General features: G+C 36.5%; 1 protein-coding gene across 4 annotated transcripts in view; it reads right to left on the reverse strand.

The window, feature by feature from the left end:
- Positions 1-23,582, reverse strand: part of GC (group-specific component (vitamin D binding protein)) — a 60,335-nt gene extending 36,753 nt beyond the window's left edge. Inside the window, exons 1-2 of one of the 4 annotated variants that reach the window (XM_011927133.1) lie at positions 23,404-23,582; positions 6,541-6,634 (exon numbers count right to left, since the gene is read on the reverse strand). In XM_011927133.1, the coding sequence (XP_011782523.1) occupies positions 6,541-6,598 (58 nt within the window). In that variant the 5' untranslated portion in view covers positions 6,599-6,634; positions 23,404-23,582. Of the gene's footprint in view, positions 1-6,540; positions 6,920-8,472; positions 8,562-18,777; positions 18,893-23,403 lie in introns of those variants that run through there. The other 3 variants (XM_011927132.1, XM_011927130.1, XM_011927131.1) reach the window with 3 other exon arrangements.
- Between the last annotated feature and the right edge of the window lie 854 nt (positions 23,583-24,436).

Genomic DNA, 24,436 nt, shown 5'->3' on the forward strand with positions numbered 1-24,436 from the left:
GATATTACATTCCAATTGTCACCAGGATATAATTCCTTAGACATACTTGCTAAGAAAACTTAAAAGGAGCACTCACTTCAATGTTAGCCTAGTCAACAATCCAACCATGTATTTTGTTATTTATATTTTTTAAAATCTAGTATGTGTTTGTCAAATAAAAGTATGTTCATTTTAAAACCAATTATTACCTAACATTTGTAGCAGAACTGAAAAATATCAAAATAACAAATTTACTTTCACGTGTAGTCAAATTTGAAAACTGAAATGTGTTACTCTAAGACTGTGCTCTTGCTATTGTATTTTTTAATATATAACAAAATCACAGTTATTTCCATATAAAAATATTCTCACTCATAAGTGGGAGTTGAACAACGTGAACACATGGACACAGGGAGGGAATATCATACACTGGGGCCTATCGGGGGGTTGGGGGTTAGGGGAGGGATAGCATTAGGAGAAATACCTACTGTAGATGACAGGCTGATAGGTGCAGCAAACCACCATGACACGTGTATACCTATGTAACAAACCTGCAGGTTTGGCACATGTATCCCAGAACTTAAAGTATATATACGTATATGCACACTTTATATATATACACACACATATATATATGTAACTCACGCAGGACTTGAGCTGCATCAGCAGATATGAATGTGAAGGGCATGTGTAACCATGTTACACTCCTTGTATATTCCAATAAATCTTTCTAAATCAGCTTTCAAAAAAAAAGTTATGTAAGTTTTACTTCTCTAGGATGAAAAACACAATTGGTTAAATGTAAACACATTTAAACAATTCATATGTGATTTCATTTACAGAGAATAAAAATGGCTAGTAACTAATCGTTTTGCCTATTTTAAATGTAAAGATACAATCATTTGTTAATATTGTTTTCTTTAGGTAGTGTTAAACCTCAAGGTACTATTTTAACATGACACCCAGGTTAGGAAGTCCAAATGCTTGTAGGATCTAGGAACCACACAAGTTACATTTGATCCAAGGGAAGAAAGCATGAAATGCCCAATGATGAGAACTGAGTGTTTAGTCCAAAAGGAGGAGTGGCAGTTCAGCTCTAGTTCATCATTGCCATGTGAAAATTCGACCCTTATTACTACATATTCCTGTGTTTCCAGAGAAGCTAGAAATCTAGATTTTTATGTGGAATCTCCAGGTTTTAAAATGTTGACAAGTTAAATGAGACTTTAAAGACAGACTTAAATAAACTTTGTTGCCCCAAACCATGAGGGCGAAAGAAAACATCCATAGGAGTCTGTATTTTATCATGATTTAAGATAGAGTCTTTGGATACAGACCACCTGGATTTGAATTCCTTCTTCCCTGGGTAATAATGATACCACTGGCAAGTTGCTTATCTTCTCTGTTCTTCCTCAGTTTTTTCATTTGTAAAATGAAGATGATCGTATCCTCAGGAAACAGAATATTGCTGTCAGTTATTATTATTATTATTAGCTAAATCCAGTTAGTTTGTGATCATTGTTATACACATGAATGTTATATATATATATATATATATATATATACATAGCTATCTACACACACATACACACACAAACGCATACAGACACATCAGTTACCTACTGGGAACATTGCATCATGTGAAAGAAAACTCTAAAGTCACCAATATTTAAGGAACTTAAGTCTGATGGTAGACATAAGTACACAAAATCCCAATTTTGTAATATTACACAAAAATTTATTGAACACCTACTAAATGCCAAGTAGTGTTCTACAACTGGGAATTACAGGAAATAACAAAAGTTCTTAATTTCACAAAGCTTACATTCTACATTTGTTACAATAAGCAAATGAACAACCAGTGATAAGGTAAGGTACTAGGTGCTAAGAAGAAAAAATAAATCCAAGTAAGGGGATAGAAGACAATGGAGTGGTAGGTGTTATTTGTGGTAGGTTGGCTAGGGAAGCCCCTTCTGTAAATAGACTTGGAGTAGATGCCTGAAGAAGGTGAGGAAGGGAGCTATGAGAATGTCTGGACAATTAATGTTCCAGGAATAGAGAAGAGGTAATGCAAAGCCCTGGCGTACAAAGGACTTAGAGTGTGAGATAATGTGGAGGCCAGTGTGGTAAGATCAGAATGAATGAGAAAAATAGGAGAGAGAGAGAGAGAGAGAGAGAGAGGAAGCAATGGGTAGAATGAAGAAGTTAGGTGACCAAAAATATTGCGGAAGGGCATCATCAATTCCTTTTAGAGGTTTCTTCATTTTCTCTTATCCTAAATAGATTAAGCTGATCACATTTTAGAGAGTGCACACACTTATCCTTATAATACATAATGGTGACTGCATATGTGGCATTGCACCTGATATCAATAAGATGAAACATTGCTATTGATTTTCAGGGAGGTTAACATTGCTCTCAATGAGAGCTGTATGCCTTCAGCCCTTGTGTAGGGCTGTTCTGACAGGGAAGGAAGAGAAGGAAAAGTGTAGCTCACCCACTAGCCCAAAGGGAACTTTCTTCTTGCAGTTTTATATCATGTTTAATAAAAAAAAAAATGCTGTGAATGAAATGCTTAAAGCAAAAAGGAAAATGTTCATAATAGAAACCTGTTTTAGCCAACAACTCTTATCAACTGCAGTTGTTTATTTCCTGTTGGCATGATTACCTTAATAATTTTCTAGCTATGTCACAAGCATCTGATCTTTGACAAACCTAACAAAAACAAGAAATGGGGAAAGGATTCCCTATTTAATAAATAGTGCTGGGAAAACTGGCTAGTCATATGTAGAAAGCCGAAACTGGATCCATTCCTTACACCTTATACAAAAATTAATTCAAGGTGGATTAAAGACTTAAATGTTAGACATAAAACCATAAAAACCCCAGAAGAAAAGCCAGGCAATATCATTCAGGACATAGGCATGGGCAAAGACTTCATGACCAAAACACCAAAACCAATGGCAACAAAAGCCAAACAGACAAATGGGATCTAATTAAACTAAAGAACTTCTGCACAGCAAAATAAACCACCATTAGAGTGAACAGGCAACCTACAGAACGGGAGAAAATTTTTGTAATCTACCCATCTGACAAAGGGCTAATATCCAAAATCTACAAAGAACTTAAACAATTTTACAAGAAAGAAAAACAACCCCATCAAAAAGTGGGCAAAGAATATGAACAGACACTTCTCAAAGAACACATTTATGCAGCCAACAGACACCTGAAAAAATGCTCATCGTCACTGGCCATCGGAGAAATGCAAGTCAAAACCACAATGAGATACCATCTCATACCAGTTGGGATGGCAATTATTAAAAAGTCAGGAAACAACAGATGCTGGAGAGGATATGCAGAAATAGGAACACTTGCACACTGTTGGTGGGACTGTAAACTAGTTCAATCATTGTGGAAGACAGTGTGGCGATTCCTTGAGGATCTAGAACTAGAAATACCATTTGACCCAGCCATCCCATTACTGGGGATATACCCAAAGGATTATAAATCATGCTATTATAAAGACACATGCACACATATGTTTATTGTGGCACTATTCACAATAGCAATGACTTGAAACCAACCCAAATGTCCACCAATGATAGACTGGATTAAGAAAATGTGGCACATATACACCATGGAATACTATGCAGCCATAAAAAAGGATGAGTTCATGTCCTTTGTAGGGACATGGATGCAGCTGGAAACCATAATTCTGAGCAAACTATCACAAAGACAGAAAACCAAACACCACAAATTCTCACTCATAGGTGGGAGTTGAACAATGAGAATGCTTGGACACAGGGTGGGGAACATCATGGCCTGGGCCTGTCGTGAGGTGGGGGACAGGGAGAGGGAGAGCATTAGGAGAAATAACTAATGTAAATGTGGAGTTAATGGGTGCAGCAAACCAACATGGTACATGTGTACCTATGTATCAAACCTGCACGTTGTGCACATGTACCCTAGAACTTAAAGTATAATAAAATACAAAAAGAAAACTTGAATGGAAAGAAAAGAAAAGAAGAAAATGCAATAAAAAAAATATTTTTAGTGCTCTGTTAACAGAGTGTAACTTAAAACGGATTTTTTTGGTGTAGTTTAATTTTAAAAATCAATTTTTATAAATGTTTCCTGATCATTAAAGGTAACTTCTCTATCTGCAACTTAAAAAAAACAATTTTGTAGCTGTGTCACCAGTCTTTGTTACTTGGTTTCTTTGGAAGGGAAGAGGGAAAGATATCTTGTATATTAATATTCCATCCATTTCAGTCCTAGGGGAAGAAGCCTCTTGTAGGCAACTGGTGAAGACTGCCTTGTTGCTTCTCATAGGGTAGCAAAAGTGGACATTTTCTTATGACACTATCCAGATTTAGCAGATTTGGTAAGCTCTTTTCTCCAAGATGTACCCAGTGGTTTGGGAACAAGATTCCCAATGTTGTTTGATAGGAGAGGGCTGGCTTAACAGTATCTATTTTAGACCCAAGGTTTCTAAAGAATAGTTCCATAGGTATAGACATTGTAGAAAAGAGTCGATATGTTGAGATACTCAGAATTAGATAAGATTTCTTTCCTGTAGTGTTTCTCAGAACCTTTAGGACAACAAAGACATTGATTGTGAAACCACCAAGGAGGACTAAAGTATGGCTCATTTCTTATATATGTTTGGTCACAGAAACTTCTTTTCAAGATAAGTCTTGAATGTTTTCAAGATAAGTCTTGAATTATATATTTTTAAGCAGGTGCTTAAATAAATGCTGTGGGTGGTCAGCTCTTTAGAACTATAACAGCTAGAGAAAACTGCAATCCAAACCAATCCCCCACAAAACAAGGATATTCAGAACCTAAGAGTCCTCAGAACTCCCTTAATCTGTACACTTTGTAACTTCCTGCCAGGAGAGAACACAGCTAGCTTCTAAGTAAACTGCTGACTTGGTCTTTGGGTCATGCTCAGGTATTAGAGACTAGAGAATTGATAGATCAGGACTACTCCCCCGAGATATTGAATGTTAATGCTTACAAGTATATTATGTATGTCTCAAGATAGCATGTGGAATATGGCACATTGGTTATAAGAATGAAGCTTAGATCTTCAAGGGGACTGACTGGAGGTTTTTAGCATCCATTTCATCAGAATCTGAGCACTGCTGAGAATGTTGAAATAAAGATTACAGAATGCTCTGTTATTCTCCAAAGGACAGTATCATTCTTTGAGGTGAAGCCAGTGCACACCTATTGAGTCAGCAGTCTAAGATGGTGATTCATGCTCCTGGTTATGGCCTCCATATATAACTCCAGTTCCTAGCCATTATTGGACCTTCTGTGTTTGAAGACCCTGATCTGAACCTGCATCAGTAGGATTTTTCAGGATCAGATCTGCCCCAGCAAATCCTTGGCCAAAAGAATAAGACTTAAAGGGATTTCTTGGAACATGGCCTATTCAGAGGTCTTTTAAGGGACACAATTTATGTTGCTTTTTTATACCCTACACTGTCTGGGAAAGACTTTGTAGCCTTACCTAAGGATGCATAGCTTACTTAAGAATTGATGGGTAAGACAAGAGTTAAAATAATTTGAATGACGAAAGTAAGATCAAGGAAAAGTAAATGTACGAAGAATAATAAAAAGTCAAGAGCCAGGTTATGCATGTCACAGTTAATAACTGATAATTCCTGAGAACACACATTTTATTCCACTGGTAAAATACATTACTAATATGAATAATAGTGCATCAATTATGTGAGACTATTAACCGACAGCACTAAATGAAAAACTTAATTTTACAAAGCAGGATAAATGCAGATTTCCCTTGTGAACATTAAAGAATCAGCCAGAAAAGTAAATTGAACTAATTATGAAAAGTTTCCCAGCTGTAGAATTCATAAAGTTGTATACTTCACATAATCTTAGTTTGTATCACGTAAAAAAAGTTTTTAAACATTGCCCAAAGATGAAGACACCATCTGAAGAATAATTTTAATGAAAAATATATCTCAATTATATTATTTGTGGTTGTGTTTCATAGCTATAGAAAAATCTTCTGTGAGGGATATTTTTAAAAATACCATGCATTTTCAAATATTGCATGTATAGGATTTGTTTAAGGGGATCAAAGGAATCCCTAAGTTGACATCATGCATGCATCATTGGCATGGTATATTACACTCTCGATGGTAATAAATATTTGAAGTCTTAATAAATGCTTAATGGTGGATCACAGTCTTTATTTGCATTATCTTGTAGCAATTAGCAAATGTCTAATTTTAAATCATTCTCTTTAGGTCTTGCTTATCAACAAAGGAGGGATGGATAATTGACAAATTATATAACTACATTTACTTTCTTTAACAAGATTCTGGTGTTGATTTTCTTTTTGTCGATTCCAATTCAACATTACATGGCATTGTGGAGCTCTGATTAATGCCTCTCTGGTCCTTATCCCTCTCCCCAACATATTCACCAGTTCTTCTGTTTCTTACTTTTTATTTCATTTTTAAAGTGATAATACAAAATTAAACTAGTAAGAGTTCCTGTAAATGGTCACAACAAAAGAAATCTTACCTCTCTCTAAAGCATGTCCAAATGCCACAGCAAGCAGTAGTACCAGGACCCTCTTCATTTTTCTACCAGAGAGTCTTGCAGCACCTCCTGTCTCCTGTAGGTGACCATGTAAATGGTGGTAGCCAAAAGTAATTGGTTTCCTTTTTGCGAAGATTCCTGACTATGAATTAATCAATTATTAATCTCTACACAGAAGTAAGGGGCTGTTATCTTTGGCCCAAAAGAGATAAAATAATACCAATCAAGGTAAATAGACACCTTGGGGATACTGTAGTGGAAAATCTAGGAGATTTTAATCATTAACTTTGTCAAACTGCAAAAGAGCCAAGGTATATAGATTATTTTCCACTGCTGTTTCTCACTACAGTTTACTTAATATGTTAGTAAGGAACACCTTCTCCCCCCATATAGGGCTATGTGTCTTCTTTGGACACCCCACTTTTCTCATATGTAAGTGGAAAATTGGAAACTCTCTCTTTACCTCTCTTCTTCTCTTTGTTTAAATCTACTACAAACAAACATTACCTTAAAATATTGCAGATCAGATATTCTAAGTAATAAGGGGATAAAAGAGTTAAAGTCAATTCAGCATAATATTCTAAATCCATAATTCTGATGTTATGAAGTAATTTTATTTGAGATGATGGCATAGTACTTTGTATTTCTATGCTATGTTACACTTTCTGAAGCACAGACATATATGTTAAAAATAACCTTTGAAGTGAGGCAAATAACTGGAGAGGTTAAATGGCTCACCACGGCCAATCATAAAAAGTTAGTGGCAAATCTTGGACTCCCTACAGTGTTTTTAAAGCTCCTTCTACTAATAGTTCACAACTAGTATATTTTATGGACATACAATTTGAGAGCTCAGAGAGGCCCTGTAAGACATGAAATTCAACATCTTCATTTTACAGAAGAGTGAACTGAGCACTGGGTAAATTCTGTGACTTGTCTAGAGAGTCACAGGTAGATCATTCACTGGACTTAGATGAACTCCACTCCTGGATTTTGCAGTAGCCCTCTTTTCAGGAAATGGTCAGGTTCAGGTTGTTACACAGGCTCTAAAATCAAATCCCTCCTCAGCTTTCATAGCTGTGTAACCTTGGGAAATTTATTTTGCCCCTCCGAGTTTCATTTTCCTCATAGGCAACGTGGTTATAAGTCAGTACATTTGACACAACATTGCTATGAGGCTAATTAAGGTAATTTGGGTGCAGGATTCATGGTAACATCCATCACATAGTGACATGGATTAATGTCACCTATTACTCTTATTCTAGTTCTCTCCAATTTCTCCCACTGACATTCCAAATTTATAATATCTGAAGGTCAGTGGAACTAATGAGGCCATTGGAACTCAGTGGAAGAGTTTAAAGAGAGTCCTGTGTCCAGGGTCTCACAGACAAGTGATTTAAAACTTCATTATCAACTCAGTAACCAAGAATTATCTACATGGGCAGAGTCTGTCAAAATTTCAGTAAACCAATTTAGGTGGTTACAGGTTTAGTCAGAGTTTCTACCTATATTGAAAATCCTTGGGTGTTATATTCAGAAAATAGAGTCCAGCTAGTTGGAAAAAGATACCTATGCCAGATCAAAGCACAGGTATCTCTGTAAGGCCAGTAGAAATCCACATGGTCAAGGAGATAGCTTTCTTGTCCAAGAGCCAACTCTATCCCTTCAAGGATCAACTTCCTGATTACTATAAATCTAAATTTTCTGTTCCCTTTGGCTGAATTCTTAGTTTACTGTGCAAGTTAATTTAAAAGTGTATTTTAGTCCTATGGCAAATTATTTGGAAATGAAACTCCAAATGAGGTGAAAAAGTTTAAAAAGTACTCAGAACCCCAAAACTCAGAGAGGTAGGTAACACATTACCATATCGCTACAGTTTTCTTTTTTCTTTAAGATAATATACTGTATTTATACTTCTGTATCCCTTTTATTCAACTGTATTTCAGACATCTGATTAGTTTGATTAAAAAGACACACTCAGATTATTTTCCATGAATTTTGATACAGAGTTTAAGATCTGCTCATTCTTTCATTTTTTAAAAAATTAAACTTTATCTCTGCTTTTGCAATAACATTTATCACGTTTGTTTAATGATAAACTACATGTAGCAAGAATTGCAACATCTCATTTAGATGCCCTCTTGAGAAATCTCTATACAAGCTGCCAAATGTATTCTCTTGACTGAATTTTTCTAAACAAAATTAGGCAAAACAGGCTAGTAGCTAAATATATGAGCCTTTTTTTCAGTCTTATTTATGTAACTTTCCTTAATCTTTCAAATGTTGATTGCTTACTGTGATTCTAAAACTGGAAAGAAATAATCATAATTGGCCTAAATGAGAGGCCTCAAGTGACAATGATTACTCTAGTAAGTCAAATGGGGAAAAAATGGGTGAAAAAGACCAAATCAAACCTCCTCACATTGTCTATGACGGCAGCAGTTATAGCAACTCAGAAATGTATTACTGAAATATATATTTAACAAGAATTATTTATTGAATATGTAAGCAGTAGAATTTTACAGGAGCTGTTTTTCCTGTATAAAACTGATTTGAAGCAGCCTCTTTCCCTCTTTCCTCTGTTTCCATCTTGCCATTGGCTTCAGAGGAAATGCAGATCTCTCCCTAACTAGGGCTAGTTCCAGGCAAAATTGTGAGGCAGATAAAGCCTATCTTTAGTTTTTTTCTCTATCCCATGTCTCTTCTTTTAGTAAGGCTTAGTTACGAAAAGATAACACTGATACTTCTCTTTATCAGAACAGTATCTTTAGCATTTTAATGCTGCGACAGGCTTCTTAAAAACTCTTACTGTACTCCTGTAGAAATGATCTTCTTCAGAATATTTTTGTCCCAGTGTTCTCTTCATTCAGATTCTCTTTATACTATTAAAATGCATTATCAGTATCTTTTCCTGATAAATGAACTGGTGAAATTGATATTAGTGGTTCGAAGCAACACCCTTAAAGTTGATGTACAGAGAGGAACAGAACACAATCCAGGTTTCAGAAAATTCTTATAGCCCAGACATTTAGCTATGATTGACTTCCATGAGAAATTCCAGTATCCTTGTAATAAATCTCTTTTTACTTAAGCTTATTCTAGCTGAATTTGCAATTAAAAGCATTCTAACTATCCTACCTTTAAATCATTCTCCCCTCTGTTGCTGTCATTATTGTTCAAAAATGCAAATAAGACCATGTTACTGCCTCCCTATTTAAAATGATTTAGACCAATGCCTGTGCTTAAAGTTCATGAATTCATCCTACTTACCTCTAAAAAGGATTCTTTGCTGTGTATGTATATTAAAATTAAGTACAGCTGAACTACTTGTGGTTCACTGAACACATTGTGCTATTGAGCTTTCCACAGTCTTTATTCACATTCTTCTTTTTTCTCATACTCTATTTTGTGTATTTGTTGTCCCTTGTCTGTTGGCCTTTCATTTATTCATTTAACATGTATTTAATTCATACCACTTTGTACCAAGTAACATGCAAGCTGTTGGTACTACCATGTCAAAAGATCTACATGGCTCTTCCCCTCATGGACCTTCTTAGTTTAACTAGGAAGACAGATGTTGAAGACTAAATGACAAGTGTGTTGAGTTGTGAGGGTGCAGAGAATAGAAGGGGTAAGAGTAGACACAGTGAGAGCAGTGTGAAGACTGCTTTAGAAGTCCAAGCAAGGGATGACAGAAGTGTGGCCCGTGGTGCTGGCAGAGGCGTGAGATGGTTTAAGAGACAAAGTCATCAGGGAGTGGTAATTGACTAGACTTTGACTGACGGGGGAGGAGTCAGAAGTTATGCCGAGGTTTCTAGCTTGTGCAAGTGGTTGGATATTAATGCCAATCTCTGAAACAGAAGATACTGAAGAAGACACACAAGGAAGATGTGTTCAGGTGGAATTTTAGGAGTAGGCAGCTGGGTCCATGACTCTGGAGCTTCAAAGACACCCAGAATTTCCAGGTTGTGCTGAGTCCACCTCCTCTGTTCTTTGCTCTTCCACACTGCTCCTACTATAGCTAAGACACCTTCATTTTGGTATTCCCAACAGCTAGCACAGCTAGCACAGATAGAAACTGAATGTGGTAAACCCTCAGTTATAATCAGTTTAATGAAGGAATTTAAATGCCTAGAGAAATTTATCAACCCTGGATTTAAAAATGAAAGACTGTGCTAGAATTCTGTAATTCATTTATGCTCATTGAAATCCAGGTGTAATTTGAGTAATCGTGGTTTTCATGAACAAGTCAATTCATTTTTAATTTTACTTGGATTTTCACACAAATCTGCAAATGATTTATTCGTATTTTAAAACAATAGGGGCTGTTATAGAAATATATTCCACAGAGTGCAGGAGTTCAGAAAATTCTGACAAATATAAACGAGCTTAGCCAAATGGTTTCATTTATTTTAAAATAAAAATTTTAGGTACAATTAGAGATAAATTGACATCTGCCATGACTCTCTTTACTAAGGCTATAGTAGTTTATGAAGTCTTGTGTAACAAACTGCCAAATAGGTGGCTCACACCTGTAATCCCAGCACTGTGGGAGGCTGAGGCAGGTAGATCACCTGAGATCAGGAGTTTGAGACCAGCCTGGCCAACATGGTGAAACCCTGTCTCTACTAAAAATACAAAAATTAACTGGGCGTAGTGGCAGGCCCCGGAATCCCAGCTACTTGGGAGGCAGAGGCAGGAGAATCGCTTGAACCCATGAGGTGGAGGTTGCGGTGAGCAAAGATTACGACATTGCACTCCAGCAGGGGGACAAGAGTGAGAGTTCATCTCAAAAAAAAAAAAAAAAGAAAAAAAGAAAAAACAGAAAACAAAAAAACAAAACAAAACAAAAAAACCCAAACTGCCAAACAGCCATAACTTTCCCCAAAACACTTTAAGAAATATACATCTCTGAGGAGAAACATAGATATTTAAGAGAAATGATGGTTCAGACTAGATGCAAATGATTTTATCTTCTGCTTGAAAAAAAACAGAGAGAGGGTAAAAAAGAAAGAAAGAAAGAAGAAAGAAAGGAAAGAAATAAAGAAAGAAAGAACAAAAGAGAAAGAAAGAAAGAAAGAAAGAGAAAGAAAGAGAGAGAGAAAGAAAGAAAGAAAGAAAGAAAGAAAGAGAAAGAAAGAAGAAAGAAAGAAAGAAAGGAAAGAAGTTGAAAATAGAATTTAAAAAATAGTCTAGGAGCAAGGTTTATATAAGACTTCACTGATAATCACAGACAGGCAGCTACACCTCTTTCCACCTCTATTGTTCAATGGAATGAGGAATGCCATAATAATCACTGTTAAATATATAGTCATAACTAGTTAACTGTCAGCTAAGTGTCCTTAAGTAAAATATTTAGGTTCTTAGTATTTTTAAGTAAAAATATTAGGTTCAGTTAACTAAAAAGAAATGGCTTTATAATAATTTTTTACTGAACTATTTTCCAACACTGAATGAAGCCACGTAATTCATAGAAACAGGTCTGAATATTAAAACTATGTAATTACTTTTACAAGTATTGACAATTGTAGTATATTTTTACATTATGTATGTAGAGAAAGAGAAGCAGAAGGTGATAAAGAGAAAATGAAAGAATGGAGAAAAGAGGAGAAGAAAAGATAAAATATAAAGTGTGATAGAATGAGAAAATAAGCCAATATATACTAAAACATCCATATGTGAACCACCCTGATTGATGTCCCCAAATGTACATATACACATTTAGATTTTAAATATATATATTTCCAGGAATAGAATGGAGTCCTCAAAAATAGAACAAATGTTAATTTTCATAGCCTGGCTAATCTTTGTTAAGAGCTTCTAATAATACTGTTTTCTATACATTCTGTAATGAACAGGACTCTAAAGAGGAAAAGGACTGGTAATTTGAATAATTAAAGCTGACCATTAAATAGGGTTATATGAGTGAGTTTAAAAAAGTTTTCAGGATCATATTGCAAAATAAGTTAAAATATTAGACGATCTAATAGATTCTTTTTTACTAAAGGAGAAACGAATTTTCTCAGTTTTCAGGAATTTCTTTTTAGAGCCATCTAGAAAGTCAGGAAAAGGCAGAATAATGGCCAACTAAAGATGCCCACACCCTAATCCCTGCAACCTGTAATTCTGTTATGTTACCTGGCAAGGGGGAATTGAGGTTGCATATAAAATTAATCAGTTTAATTTAAAATATTTTCTTGGCTTATTAGGATAGGCTCAATGTTATTGCAAAGATCCTTTAAGTGTAGAAGAATGAGGCAGAATGTCAGAATGAAAGAGATGTGAGAAGGAAAGCAGAGGTTGGAGGGATGGGATTGCTGACTTTGAAGATGGAAGGGATCTGTGAGCCAAGAAATGCAGGCAGCCCCAAGAAGCTGGAAAGGGCAAGAAAGTGGAAAGGAGTGTTAAAGTCTCCAATTCCCATTGAGAGTTTTAGCATTTCCCCTTAGAGTTTTTAGTCCATTGTGTTTTTGCTTCTTGAAATTTGAAGTTCTGTTATTATACACATACAGAATTATAATGATTATCTTTCTGATAAGTTATTCCTTTTAATAGTATGTCCTTCTTTATCTATGATAATACTTTGTCTTGAAATCTATTTTGTCTAATACTATTAGGTGGGTGCAAAAGTAATTGTGGTTTTTGCATTTAAAAGTCATGTTCTTATTTAGTAGTTGTCTCTACTTTTACTTTCAATGGTAAAAACCATTTTTCACCAACCAAAAACTTTTGCACCAACGTAATAATATAGCCATGACAACTTGCTTATACTTAGTGATTAAATGGTACATCTTTTTATATATTTTTACTTTCAATCTAGTTGTGTCTTTGTATTTAAAGTGAATCTCTTGAAAAGAACCATTCAAACATCTTGCTTGTTTTATCAAGACATAATCTTGGAGTGTTTAGTTCGTTTATGTTTAATGTTCTTATTGCTATGATTGGGTTTGAACGTACATTCCTATTATTTTTTAATGTTTGCTTTCCACTTTTTTCTTCTGTATTTTGTTCACTTTTTGTTCATTTTCTGACTCTTTTGTCTCAGTTGAATATTTTATTGTTTTATTTTAATATTTTTGATTTTAAGCTATTAATTTTGTTAAATTGTAGTGGCTTCTCTAGGGCTAATAACATTTGTCTTTAATATGTCCAAGTTTATTGGTTTTTCATCCTACACTTTTCACTTTCTATTTTATACCTGACAGTTTTTTCTTCACATTTTCACACCTACCACCCAAAAAAAGTCCAGGAACAGACAGATTCACAGCCGAATTCTACCAGATATACAAAGAGGAGCTGATACCATTCCTTCTGAAACTATTCCAATGAATAGAAAAAAAGGGAATCCTCCCTAACTCATTTTATGAGGCCAGCATCATCCTGATACCAAAACCTGGCAGAGACATAACAAAAAAAGAGAATTGGAAAATAAAAAACACTTCAAAGTTCATTTGGAACCAAAAAAGAACCCATATTGCCAAGACAGTCCTAAACCAAAAGAACAAAGCTAGAGGCATCATCCTACCTGACTTCAAACTATACTACAAGACTACAGTAATCAAAACAGCATAATACTGGTACCACAACAGAGATATACACCAATGGAACAGAACAGAGCCCTCAGAAATAACATCACACATCTACAACCATCAGATCTTTGACAAACCCGACAAAAACAAGAAATAGGGAAAGGATTCCCTAGTTAATAAATGGTACTGGGAAAACTGGCTAGACATATGCAGAAAGCTGAAACTGCATCCCTTCCTTACATCTTATACAAAAATTAATTCAAGATGGATTAAAGACTTAAATGTTAGACATACAACCATAAAAACCCTTGAAGAAATATTGTTATGTGTGAATTTGATCTTGTCATTATGATTTTAGCTAGTTATTGTGCCCGTTAATTGATACAGTTTCTTTATAGCATTGATGGTCTCTAAAATATGGCATGTTTTTGCAGTGGCTGGTACTGGTTGTTCCTTTCCATGTTTAGTGCTTCCTTCAGGAACTCTTGTAAGGCAGGCCTAAATCTCTCAGCATTTGCTTGTCTGTAAAGGATTTTATTTCTCCTTCACTTATGAAGCTTAGTTTGGCTGGATATGAAATTCTGTGTTGAAAATTCTTTACTTTAAGCATGTTGAATATTGGCCCCCACTGTCTTCTGGCTTGTAGGGTTTCTTCTGAGAGATCCGCTGTTATTGTGATGGTCTTCCATTTGTGGAATAGGAGCTATCACTACCAAGGAGGCCAAATTTGATTATGTCAGTGTGTGAAGCAATTTATGTCACAGGACACTGATGAAAATAATAGAACAATCAACACACAATGAGTGGAGATTTGTAGCTGACACACCACACTTTTTTTTTTTTAATTTTACTTTAATGTCTGGGATACATGTACAGAACATGCAGGTTTGTTATATAGGTAAATGTGTGTCATGGTGGTTTGCTGCACCTATCAACCCGCCATCTAGGTATTAAGCCCTGCATGCTTTAGCCATTTGTCCTGATGCTCTCCCTCCCCTCATCTTCCCTAGCAGGCCCCGGTGTGTGTTGTTCCCCTCCCTGAGTCCATGTGTCCTCATTTTTCAGCTCCCACTTACCAGTGAGAACATGCAGTGTTTGGTTTTCTGTTCCTATGTTAGTTTTCTGAGGATGACGGCTGCCAGCATCGTATATGTCACTGCAAAGGATATGATCTCATTCCTTTCTATGGCTGCATAGTGTCCCATGGTGTAAATGTACCACCTTTTCTTCATGCAGTCTATCACTGATGGGTATTTGGGTTGGTTCCATGTCTTTGCTATCGTAAATAGTGCTGCAGTAAATATATGTGTGCATATATCTTTATAATAGAATGATTTATATTACTTTGGGTGTATACCCAGTAATGGGATTGCTGGGTCAAATGGTATTTCTGGTTCTAGATCACTGAGGAATCATCACGCTGTCTTCAATAGTGACTGAACTAATTTACATTTCCACCAACAGTGTAAAAGTGTTCCTATTTCTCCACAGCCTTGCCAGCATCTGTTGTTTCTTGACTTTTTAATAATTGCCGTCTGACTGGCATGAGACGGTATCTCACTGTGATTTTGATTTGTATTTCTCTAGTGATCAGACACTTTACACTTTCTATTTCACTATTAAATTTTTAGAACAAATTAAGAAAACTAAATTCTAGAAGATTAGGGGTACTCCTCATGACCTCAAATTTGGCAATGGATTTTTAAATATGATACCGAAAGAATGAACAGCACATAAAATAGAAAAATGGCCTTCATCAAAATTAAAACTGTATGCTTCATAAGATACTATCAAGAAAGTGAAATGACAACCCATGGATTGAGAGAAAATATTTGCAAATCATATATATGATAAGCATCTCATATCCAGAGAAGAGAACTCTTATAACCCAACAATAAAAAAGACAAATAATCCAAACTTTTAAATGGGCAAAGGATCCAAATAGATATTTCTCTAGGGAAGATACACAAATCCAATGGGCACATGGAAGAGTCTGACCTCATTAGAGGTAAAGAAATGCAAAGCAAAACCAAAATGAGATATCGCTTTACACCTGCTAGAATGACTACAATCTCAAAGTCATAAATTAAGTCTTCCATAGTCTTCTGAGCACATTTCCTGCTCCCAAGCAGACTTCTCTAATACTCTGCCCTGAAAATTCCATTGGTTTTGCTGCCGTAAACTCGTCTGCCTCCTCAGCTCAGTGGGACCATTGTGCTATGCTTGGATTCCAGCTTGGTACACTGAGTCAGGACATTTTTGACAAATAGAAAGCCAGGGCAACTTCAGGGCTCACTTTATGAAGTTCCTTGCTCGCAGAAATCTCAAACTTACATCACCTGCTGTCCAATACATGAAAACAGGTACCTCCTTAATGGTTTCTTATGGAAGAAACTCTAGTATGGCACATACTTAAAAGAGGAAATACTCCACATGAACACAATTTTAAAGTACCTAAAATATATCTAAACTTTGCCTATAAAAATGAATAATAATAATGAGGCAATTATCTAAGAGTAAATTTAATTGGCATGTTTTATTCTAAAATTGAAAAATAACTGGACTTCACTTTTTAAATATTTCTACTTAACTTCTCTAAACTTTATGGTAATTTTTTTCTTCTTTTCCTTCCTTCCTATTTTTTCCATTTCTTTCTTTTTTTTTTTTTTTTATTGACTGCCCTGGAAGTCAATTACAATGCTTAGATTAAAAATTAGTATTAGTACTGGAAAACTAAGTGTTTGAAAATGCCAGGTTAATTGTTCTCTAATTTTGTGGAAGTGAACAAAATATTGAATTGTTTGAAGTAATTGACTTTACTGTAGTCTTTAAAACCCCATTATTTCTTGCTTTGTTTGAATAGTAGATTTTATTCATCTGGCCTCTGAACATCAGATATAAACCATTATGTGAATAGCATCGTAATTTATCATTTAAATTATTTTGTTTTTATCTATTCCAGTTAAAATGTCACTATTTTAATAGTATTAGGTTCTCTAGTGCTTCTAATCAATGCAATCAGTGCTTATTTGGAGTTTAAACTTCATATTATTTTTGTGTATTCTTTTCTTTTTCTGTATTGACATTTACCTACTAGGATTATGCACATGCAAAATGAGATTTGGTAGTCTGCACAGAGATATGTCTGCACTGATTAGGTTTGGCCAATACAGTCTTTTAGAGAAAAACAAGATCTTTAAGATAGCCTAATTAGCACTTGCAATGTTAATAGGGAATTTTAAAAAATCAACGTATACAATACAGATGCTGCTAGACTTACAATGGGGCTGCATGCCCATAAACCCATTATAAGTTGAAAATATCATAAGTTGAAAATGCATTTAATACTGTGATAAGCCCATCCTAAAGTTGAAAAGTCATTAAGTTGAACCATTGCAGTTAGGAACCACTTGTACTATCAAGTTCTTTTCTCATTCTTGATATCCCAGAGTTTAATTTGTGCCATTAAGTCATTCTTTTTATTAAATTGATTGGATAGCTGTCAAATTGCTACCCCGTTCAGTCAAACAATCATCTGAAATACAGATACTTTTCAACTTACAGTGGGGCTACACCCCAATAACCCCATCAAAAATTGAAAACATTGTAAGTCAAAAGTGTGCTTTTACCTGAATGATATAATCAATTTATGATGAGTTTAATCCAGCCATAACCCTGTCTTACACTGAAGAGCATGCTGAGTATGTATAGCTTTTGCACCATCACAGTCAAAAAATTGTAAGTCAAACCATTATATAATAAGTCAGGGACCGTCTCTATTCAAATGTGGGAATGAGATAGAAAGAAAGGGATCTGGTGAACTTACAGTCTGATAATAAAGAGTATGTTATGAATAATGTGTTGCTATGCTTTTACCACATGACTAGGATTGGGGAAAGTTATGTTTGAAAAGAGTGAGGCTTGTTATTTTACTTCTTCCTCTGACTTGTATCAGTCAACATTTGTAGAATCCAAAGATTTAGCAAACTCTTTGTGTGATGCCATACCTGTACTCTGATTTGGCTGAACACAAAAAGAGCTAGTAAAGGAAAGTTGTTTTCTAGTAACAGAAAAATTGTTTTTATTCTCATTCTATTTCTAATCCAGTTACCTCCTTTAAAAAGTCAAACCTCTGTTGATTCCCTGGTAGTAAGTACACACGAGTTTCACTTCAAATGTGAAAATTTTAAACAAGAAGTTAATGCATAATCAATGATGGTAAATAACTTTACAAACTTATTTTTTATTTAAGGTATTGCCATGTGAGTTCTATATGATGATGTAGTCAGAGAAATGAATCCAATTAAATATAAAAGGCAATAGTGCAGTAAAAATACTAGCTATTTCTGATATTCTATGTATTATTTACTTTTGGTGATCTTACTTCAGAGATTTGGGATTCTATTTCATTTCCTCAGAAAATTTGGTATAAACTCGTTGCTCTCAACATACTCTGTCTTTTGATAATATGAATGAATATAGATGAGAGCTAATACCACTAACAGTTCTCATATACATCAATATTCCTTGACAATCGACAAATCACTTTCCTATACTTTTAATTTTATTTGCTTTGCACAGCAGTCCTCTGTATTGGTTGTCAGAACTTTGTAAATTCATTTTATAAGGAAACTGAAGCTTAGAGATTACCAATGGTAACTTGAAATTATTTGGAATTAGAATCTGGTACCTCACTCCAAGACCACAGCACTTCCTACCAGTTGGACTAGTCTAGATCATCTCCAGTGATAGAATAGGTAGATATCTTTCTCCTGGTGGAGTAAGCAATCGCTTTGAAAGAACAGTGAAAAGAGCATCAACTTTGATCTTAGACAAAGATTTGTATGCAAGCTCCACCAATAACCTTAATTATATGCCGGGTATGTCCTGCAGACCCTGGCTGAGCAATGGATGAAAGGAGTAGTCAGACACAGGTATGCAGTGTAAGAGCAGCTAGGGGACTGCCTGGCATTAGTGGCTGAAGAATGAGCAGTCCCAAACAGCTGGACCATCTGTATTCAAATATGTGAACAGCTAGAGGTGCTTGCTCTTATTCAATACAGACATAATGCCAAAAACCTGGAGCAAACACAATCTGTGGGTAACTAGCATTATTGTTCCCCCTTTCAGGGAGCAGTCATGCAGCGTGGATGATCAAAGGTCAGCTCCTGGTCAACATAAGTAAACAAGCCTGTTTAAGATAAATCCCCCTGAACTTCCTTGTACTTACTCTTTGCACTCTGCCTCAGGGTTGGAGAACAGCTGCCTTCAACTTATTCTCCCCCAAAGCTATGCAGAGCCTTCTGACCTTTCAGAAGGCCTGCTTTTTCCCTAAAGTTTCTCCCACCACTCTAACCAATCTCCTACATCTCCCCCTTTTTCTGTTTTTTGCATCAAGTTTTGTTGATTGAAGAGTAAAGATGTGTGCAGAGACAGATTTGACAGGTGCAGTGGTTACAGCTCATGTTCCAGCTTTGCATCTTAGAATTAGTAAATAACATAAGACAAACATGAGTATAATCAGTAATATTATTTTCCCATCAAGGAGTAATATGTAGTGTTACTTGGCACCTCAGTCCAATGTGTGCCATTACTGAGGGACCCCAATGGGGATATGTCGATCCCTCCTAGCCAATCAGTCACATTGTTAGAGGCTGGGAAGCGGGTATCTGCCCAAGTAGCAGGGTGGAAGAAAGGGGGATCTAGAAGATGGGCTCAATAGAGAGTAGCAGGTGCGGGTTGTAGGCAAAGTGAGAGAATAAGAAAGGTTAATACCTTATGAGAGTTGCAGTGTACAACAGAAAGCACAGAAAGGAACAAATTATCTGGAGTGAATGGTGTCTGTGTCTGGAGTAGGATTCACTCAGCCTCCTGAATTGTCTTCTTCAGCACCATGTCCAGGGCCTGTGTTGTCCAAGGAAGCCACATCATCCAGGGCTGTGGGTCCTGCAGGGTTATTTCCTTTATTTTTGGTATTGGGTTGGGTCCCAGCCACACCGTGGTGTTGTTTGGTGCATTGTGCTGGAATCCAAAGAGGATCTGAGGGGGTGTGAACACAAGCATATCCTCTTCCCCATGTTAGCAAATCATTTGAACCACACCATAGGTTACTATTTACATCTTTTCATAACACTGAAGGTTTTATATCTTGAGTGATTTTAGCAAAGTGCTAAAATGGAATGTCAGACATCCCATGTGTGACAAAATTGTGGAAATGGTGAGCTGGTATAACCCAGACTGCTATCAGTTTTAATTTTTGTGGGCCACCCCATAAACACAAAAGTTGAGAGAAGATGTTTAATGACATATTGGGGGGACTCTCCAGGAAGAGCATGAGTTCTAATTAGGTGGGAATTGGTATCAATGGATACATGTACATATCTTAGTTTTCCAAATTCAGGGATGTGTGTAACATCTGTTTGCCATAACTGATTAGGTTCTAGTCCCCTAGGGTTAACACCTGTTGAGGAAGGGGATGTGCCTGTGAGCTGGCAATCTGGGCATTGTAAAATAATTTGTTTAACTAGTCTTTGGGTTAACTGAAATTGTTTAGATAAATTTCTCCAATTTTGGTGGAAAAATTGATGTGATTGGGTGGCTTGGTCAAGCAGTGACATTATAACTTGCAGGTCTGCTTGATCATTGCCATAAGCCAGTGGGCCAGGCAGTGAGCTGTGGGCCCTAATGTGTGTGATAAAAATAGGATGTGTTCATTGATCCAGCAATGGCTGAAGTCAAAGAAAAAGTGCACACAGGGTGGGCTCACGAGTGAACTTAATGAGGGCTGTTTCAAGGTTCTGCAATGAGTAAATGGAGTAATCAGAGTCATTAATGATATTGATGGGCTGAGTGGGAAAGGTTTCCAGGGCCAATATTAGGGCTCCAACCTCAGCTCTCTGAGTGCTAGTAAATCCAGATACAGTGAAGCAGTTATGTGGTTTTCAACAGATAACTGCTTTTCCATTGTTACCAGAGCCGTCAGTGAAAAGCATTAAAGCATTAGGTATGGGGGAGTAAACTACCTTTGCAGGCGTAACTACAGCCGTATGAGATAAGAACTAAAGTAGTTTGTCAGCAGGAAGGGCATATTCTATATGGCCCGCATAATCAGAGAGCACTATCTGAGGGTCTAGAGATAGGGGCAGAACTGCTTCGAATTGTTTTTTACTTAAGGATATTCTTATGACATCAGGGTCATAACCTTGCAATTGATGGCATCATTTGCAGCCTATATAGATGACTTTACTAACTAGCTGGACATAGGGAGATGGTGTTTTAGTCCTCGTTTGTGTGCAAAGAGCCCATTCTAGGAAGTGCAGCTGTGGGGCCATTTGCCCTATTAATTTTATTGGGCAATATTTAGTAGGAAAAATCAACAACTGGACTGAATATTGTGGGTCTATGCGATCTAGTTTCATCTGAGAAATCACTTGCTCTATTTCCTCAATTTTCATTTTTGCAGCAGGGGTTAAACACCGGGGGGAGTCCAGGGCTGCATTGCCCTTTAGGATAGAAGACAGGCTCCGTAATTTATTAGTAGTTATGCTCAAGGTCGGGTGAAGCCAGTTAATGTCACCCAGTAATTTTTGATAATTATTTAAGATGTGTAAGTTGTCAGTGTTCAGTTTAACATTTTTGAGGTCTTACTGACTGGGATGTTAGTACATATCCAAGATATTTCCAAGGAGAGGACATCTCTTCTTTATCAGGTGCTATCATTAAACCTCTTAACTGTGTATTCCTTTTGACAGAGGCATATAAATTTAAAAGTATTGGCTCCATTGGGGCTGCAGGTAAGATATCATCCATATAATGGACGATATTAGGAAATTCTTTTCTACTGGGAAGCAAAAGCCTGATTTACATGATACTGACACATGGTAGGACTGTTCAGCATTCCTTGAGAAAGTACTTTCCAGTGAAATCAGCTAGCTGGACTTTCAGTATTGATAGCTGGTATTGGAGACACAAATTTTTCTCTGTCCTGTTGTCAAGGGGAATAGTAGAAAAACAGTTTTTTAAGTCAATAATGACTATAAGGCTAATCTCAAGGAATCGCCACAGGGGAAGGGAGCCCTTGTTGAAGGGGCCCCAAAGGTTGCAAATTAGCATTGATAGCATGTAAGTCATGCAAAAGTCTCCAATTACCAGACTTTTGGGGAATGACAAAAATGGGTGAATTCTAAGGGCTGTTTGATGGCTGTATATGGCCAGCTTTTAATTGTTCCTCAACTAATTCATGGGCTTGTAATTTCTCTCCCTTTAACAGCCACTTTTAATTCTACCCAAATTGGATCTTAAGAGAGCCATGTTAGGGGTAGGGGAGGAATTACAACAGTGGCCATTACTAGAAAGGGGTCTGCATTGGGCTAATAGGTACTGTTCCCAAAGATTAACAGCGATGGGCATGATTAGAGATTGTATGTTAACAAGGGACCCCTCCCCTGGAGCATTGCAGCCTTTATGTTTTGTCAGTCAATTGATTCTGGTTGGCTTGTTGTTTGCACAGCCTATCATATTCTGCCCTCTAGATGAGGTATTGACTGACTTCTAAAGTTGTTTTAGCTAGGACTGACCGGTCCCATGGGGTTATATGAAAGTTATCTGTTATGGCCTCAATTAATTCTTTCATAAATGGGCTAGCAGCTCCATTTTCTCTAATGTTTTTCTTTTTCTCTTTGAAAGTGTTGAAAGTAATGGGTTCATATACTCAACTGCCTTGTTGATCTTGCATCACTGAGCAGGCCAAGAGCTACCCTTCTAATGCTGCTTGCCTAAGACAGGGCCCCATAACTGTAGTGCATCCCTTGTCTTTTTTCCAATTTATAGGGGGAGGACACTCAGGAAAAATCTCTGTTTTCTCTTTTGTATCTTTACCTGTAACAGCGGGGCTGAGGGAGGAGGAGGAGGCAGTAAGGTAGGTGATGATTCCTCCTCCCTTCCCTGTTTAGGCTCTTCTGTGTAGAGTGGGGCCAAAGCAGCCCTAAGACTCATAATCTTAAAGATGTTACTGGGACCCGTTGCCTGTGTGTGTGATATTGTTTAAGATTTCTCCCCACTTGTTCCCAGAACTCTAGGTTTAGCGTGTCTTCTTCCAGGAATCATGGGTTATGGGAAAAAACAGTTTGCATTAGGTCACTTAATTGAACCTGGGAAACCCAGGCTTTGCTAGCTTTAAGCAGCTGTTTCAATACTTTTATGTTTGCTGTTGAGCTGATAACTATTGTCCCATGATGAAACCCTAGCTTGAAAATTCCCTCAAACCTGGAAATCCCGACCAGGTACCCATTACTTATTGACTGCACAGTTGCTTCACTTTTGTTCTCAAGGGTTCTGTCACAATCTGTTGCTGAGTTCCTCACACAGGGCACCAGCTGCTGGGTTCATGCTGCAGACCCTGACTGAGTGATGGATGAGAGGAGTACTCAGACACAAGTATGCAGTGTAAGAGAAGCCAGGGGACAGCCCAGCACTAGTGGCTGAAGAATGATCAGTTCCGAACAGCTGGAGTTGCTTGCTTTTATTCAATACAGACATAATGTTGAAAGCCTGGATTAAACAAAATCTGCGGGTAATTCGTATCATTCACCCTTTCAAGGAGCAGTCACACAGTGTGGATGATCAAAGGTCGGCTCCTGGTCAACATAAGTAAACAAACCTGTTTAAGAAAAATTCACCTACCCTTCCTTGTACCTACTCCTTGCCCTCTGCCTCAGGGTTGGAGAACAGCTGCCTTCAGCTTACTCTCCCCCAAAGCTATGCAGAGCCTTCTGACCTTTCAGAAGGCCTACTCCTTTCCCTGTAGTTTCTCCCACCACTCTGACCCATCTCCTACAATTATATATAGAATAGGTTTAATGATAACAGGTTAATGGAATAATTTATTCAAAGCACCTAGCTAAGTACAAAAAATCAATTCAAAACACATGTAATATAACACAAATTTTTTTTAATGCATCATTTTTTCTCAATCACGACTTATTTATGAAAAGTGAGTTAAATCTTTGGATTCTACAAATGTTGACTGATGTCATAAGTCAAAGGAAGAAGTAAAATAAGAAACCTCACCATTTCTCAATGTAACTCTTCCTAGTCACAGTCATGTGGTGTAAGTATAGTAATATTGTTTATATCATATTCTTTATTTTTGGTTAATTCCAATAATTTGACTAACATTGATAATAAATTCACTCACTTATTCATTCAAGCAAATTTGTATTGATCCAGGCACTGTTCTAAGTGTTTAGATTAAAGTAACAAAACATAGACAAAAATATTTGCCTTCATGGAGCACAATTTTAGTGGGATAGAATGGGTAGTAATTGTATTTTAATAAATAGTTATATGTT

Source organism: Colobus angolensis, unplaced genomic scaffold (genome assembly GCF_000951035.1).
Source record: "Colobus angolensis palliatus isolate OR3802 unplaced genomic scaffold, Cang.pa_1.0 Scaffold70, whole genome shotgun sequence".
Taxonomy (NCBI): domain Eukaryota; kingdom Metazoa; phylum Chordata; class Mammalia; order Primates; family Cercopithecidae; genus Colobus; species Colobus angolensis.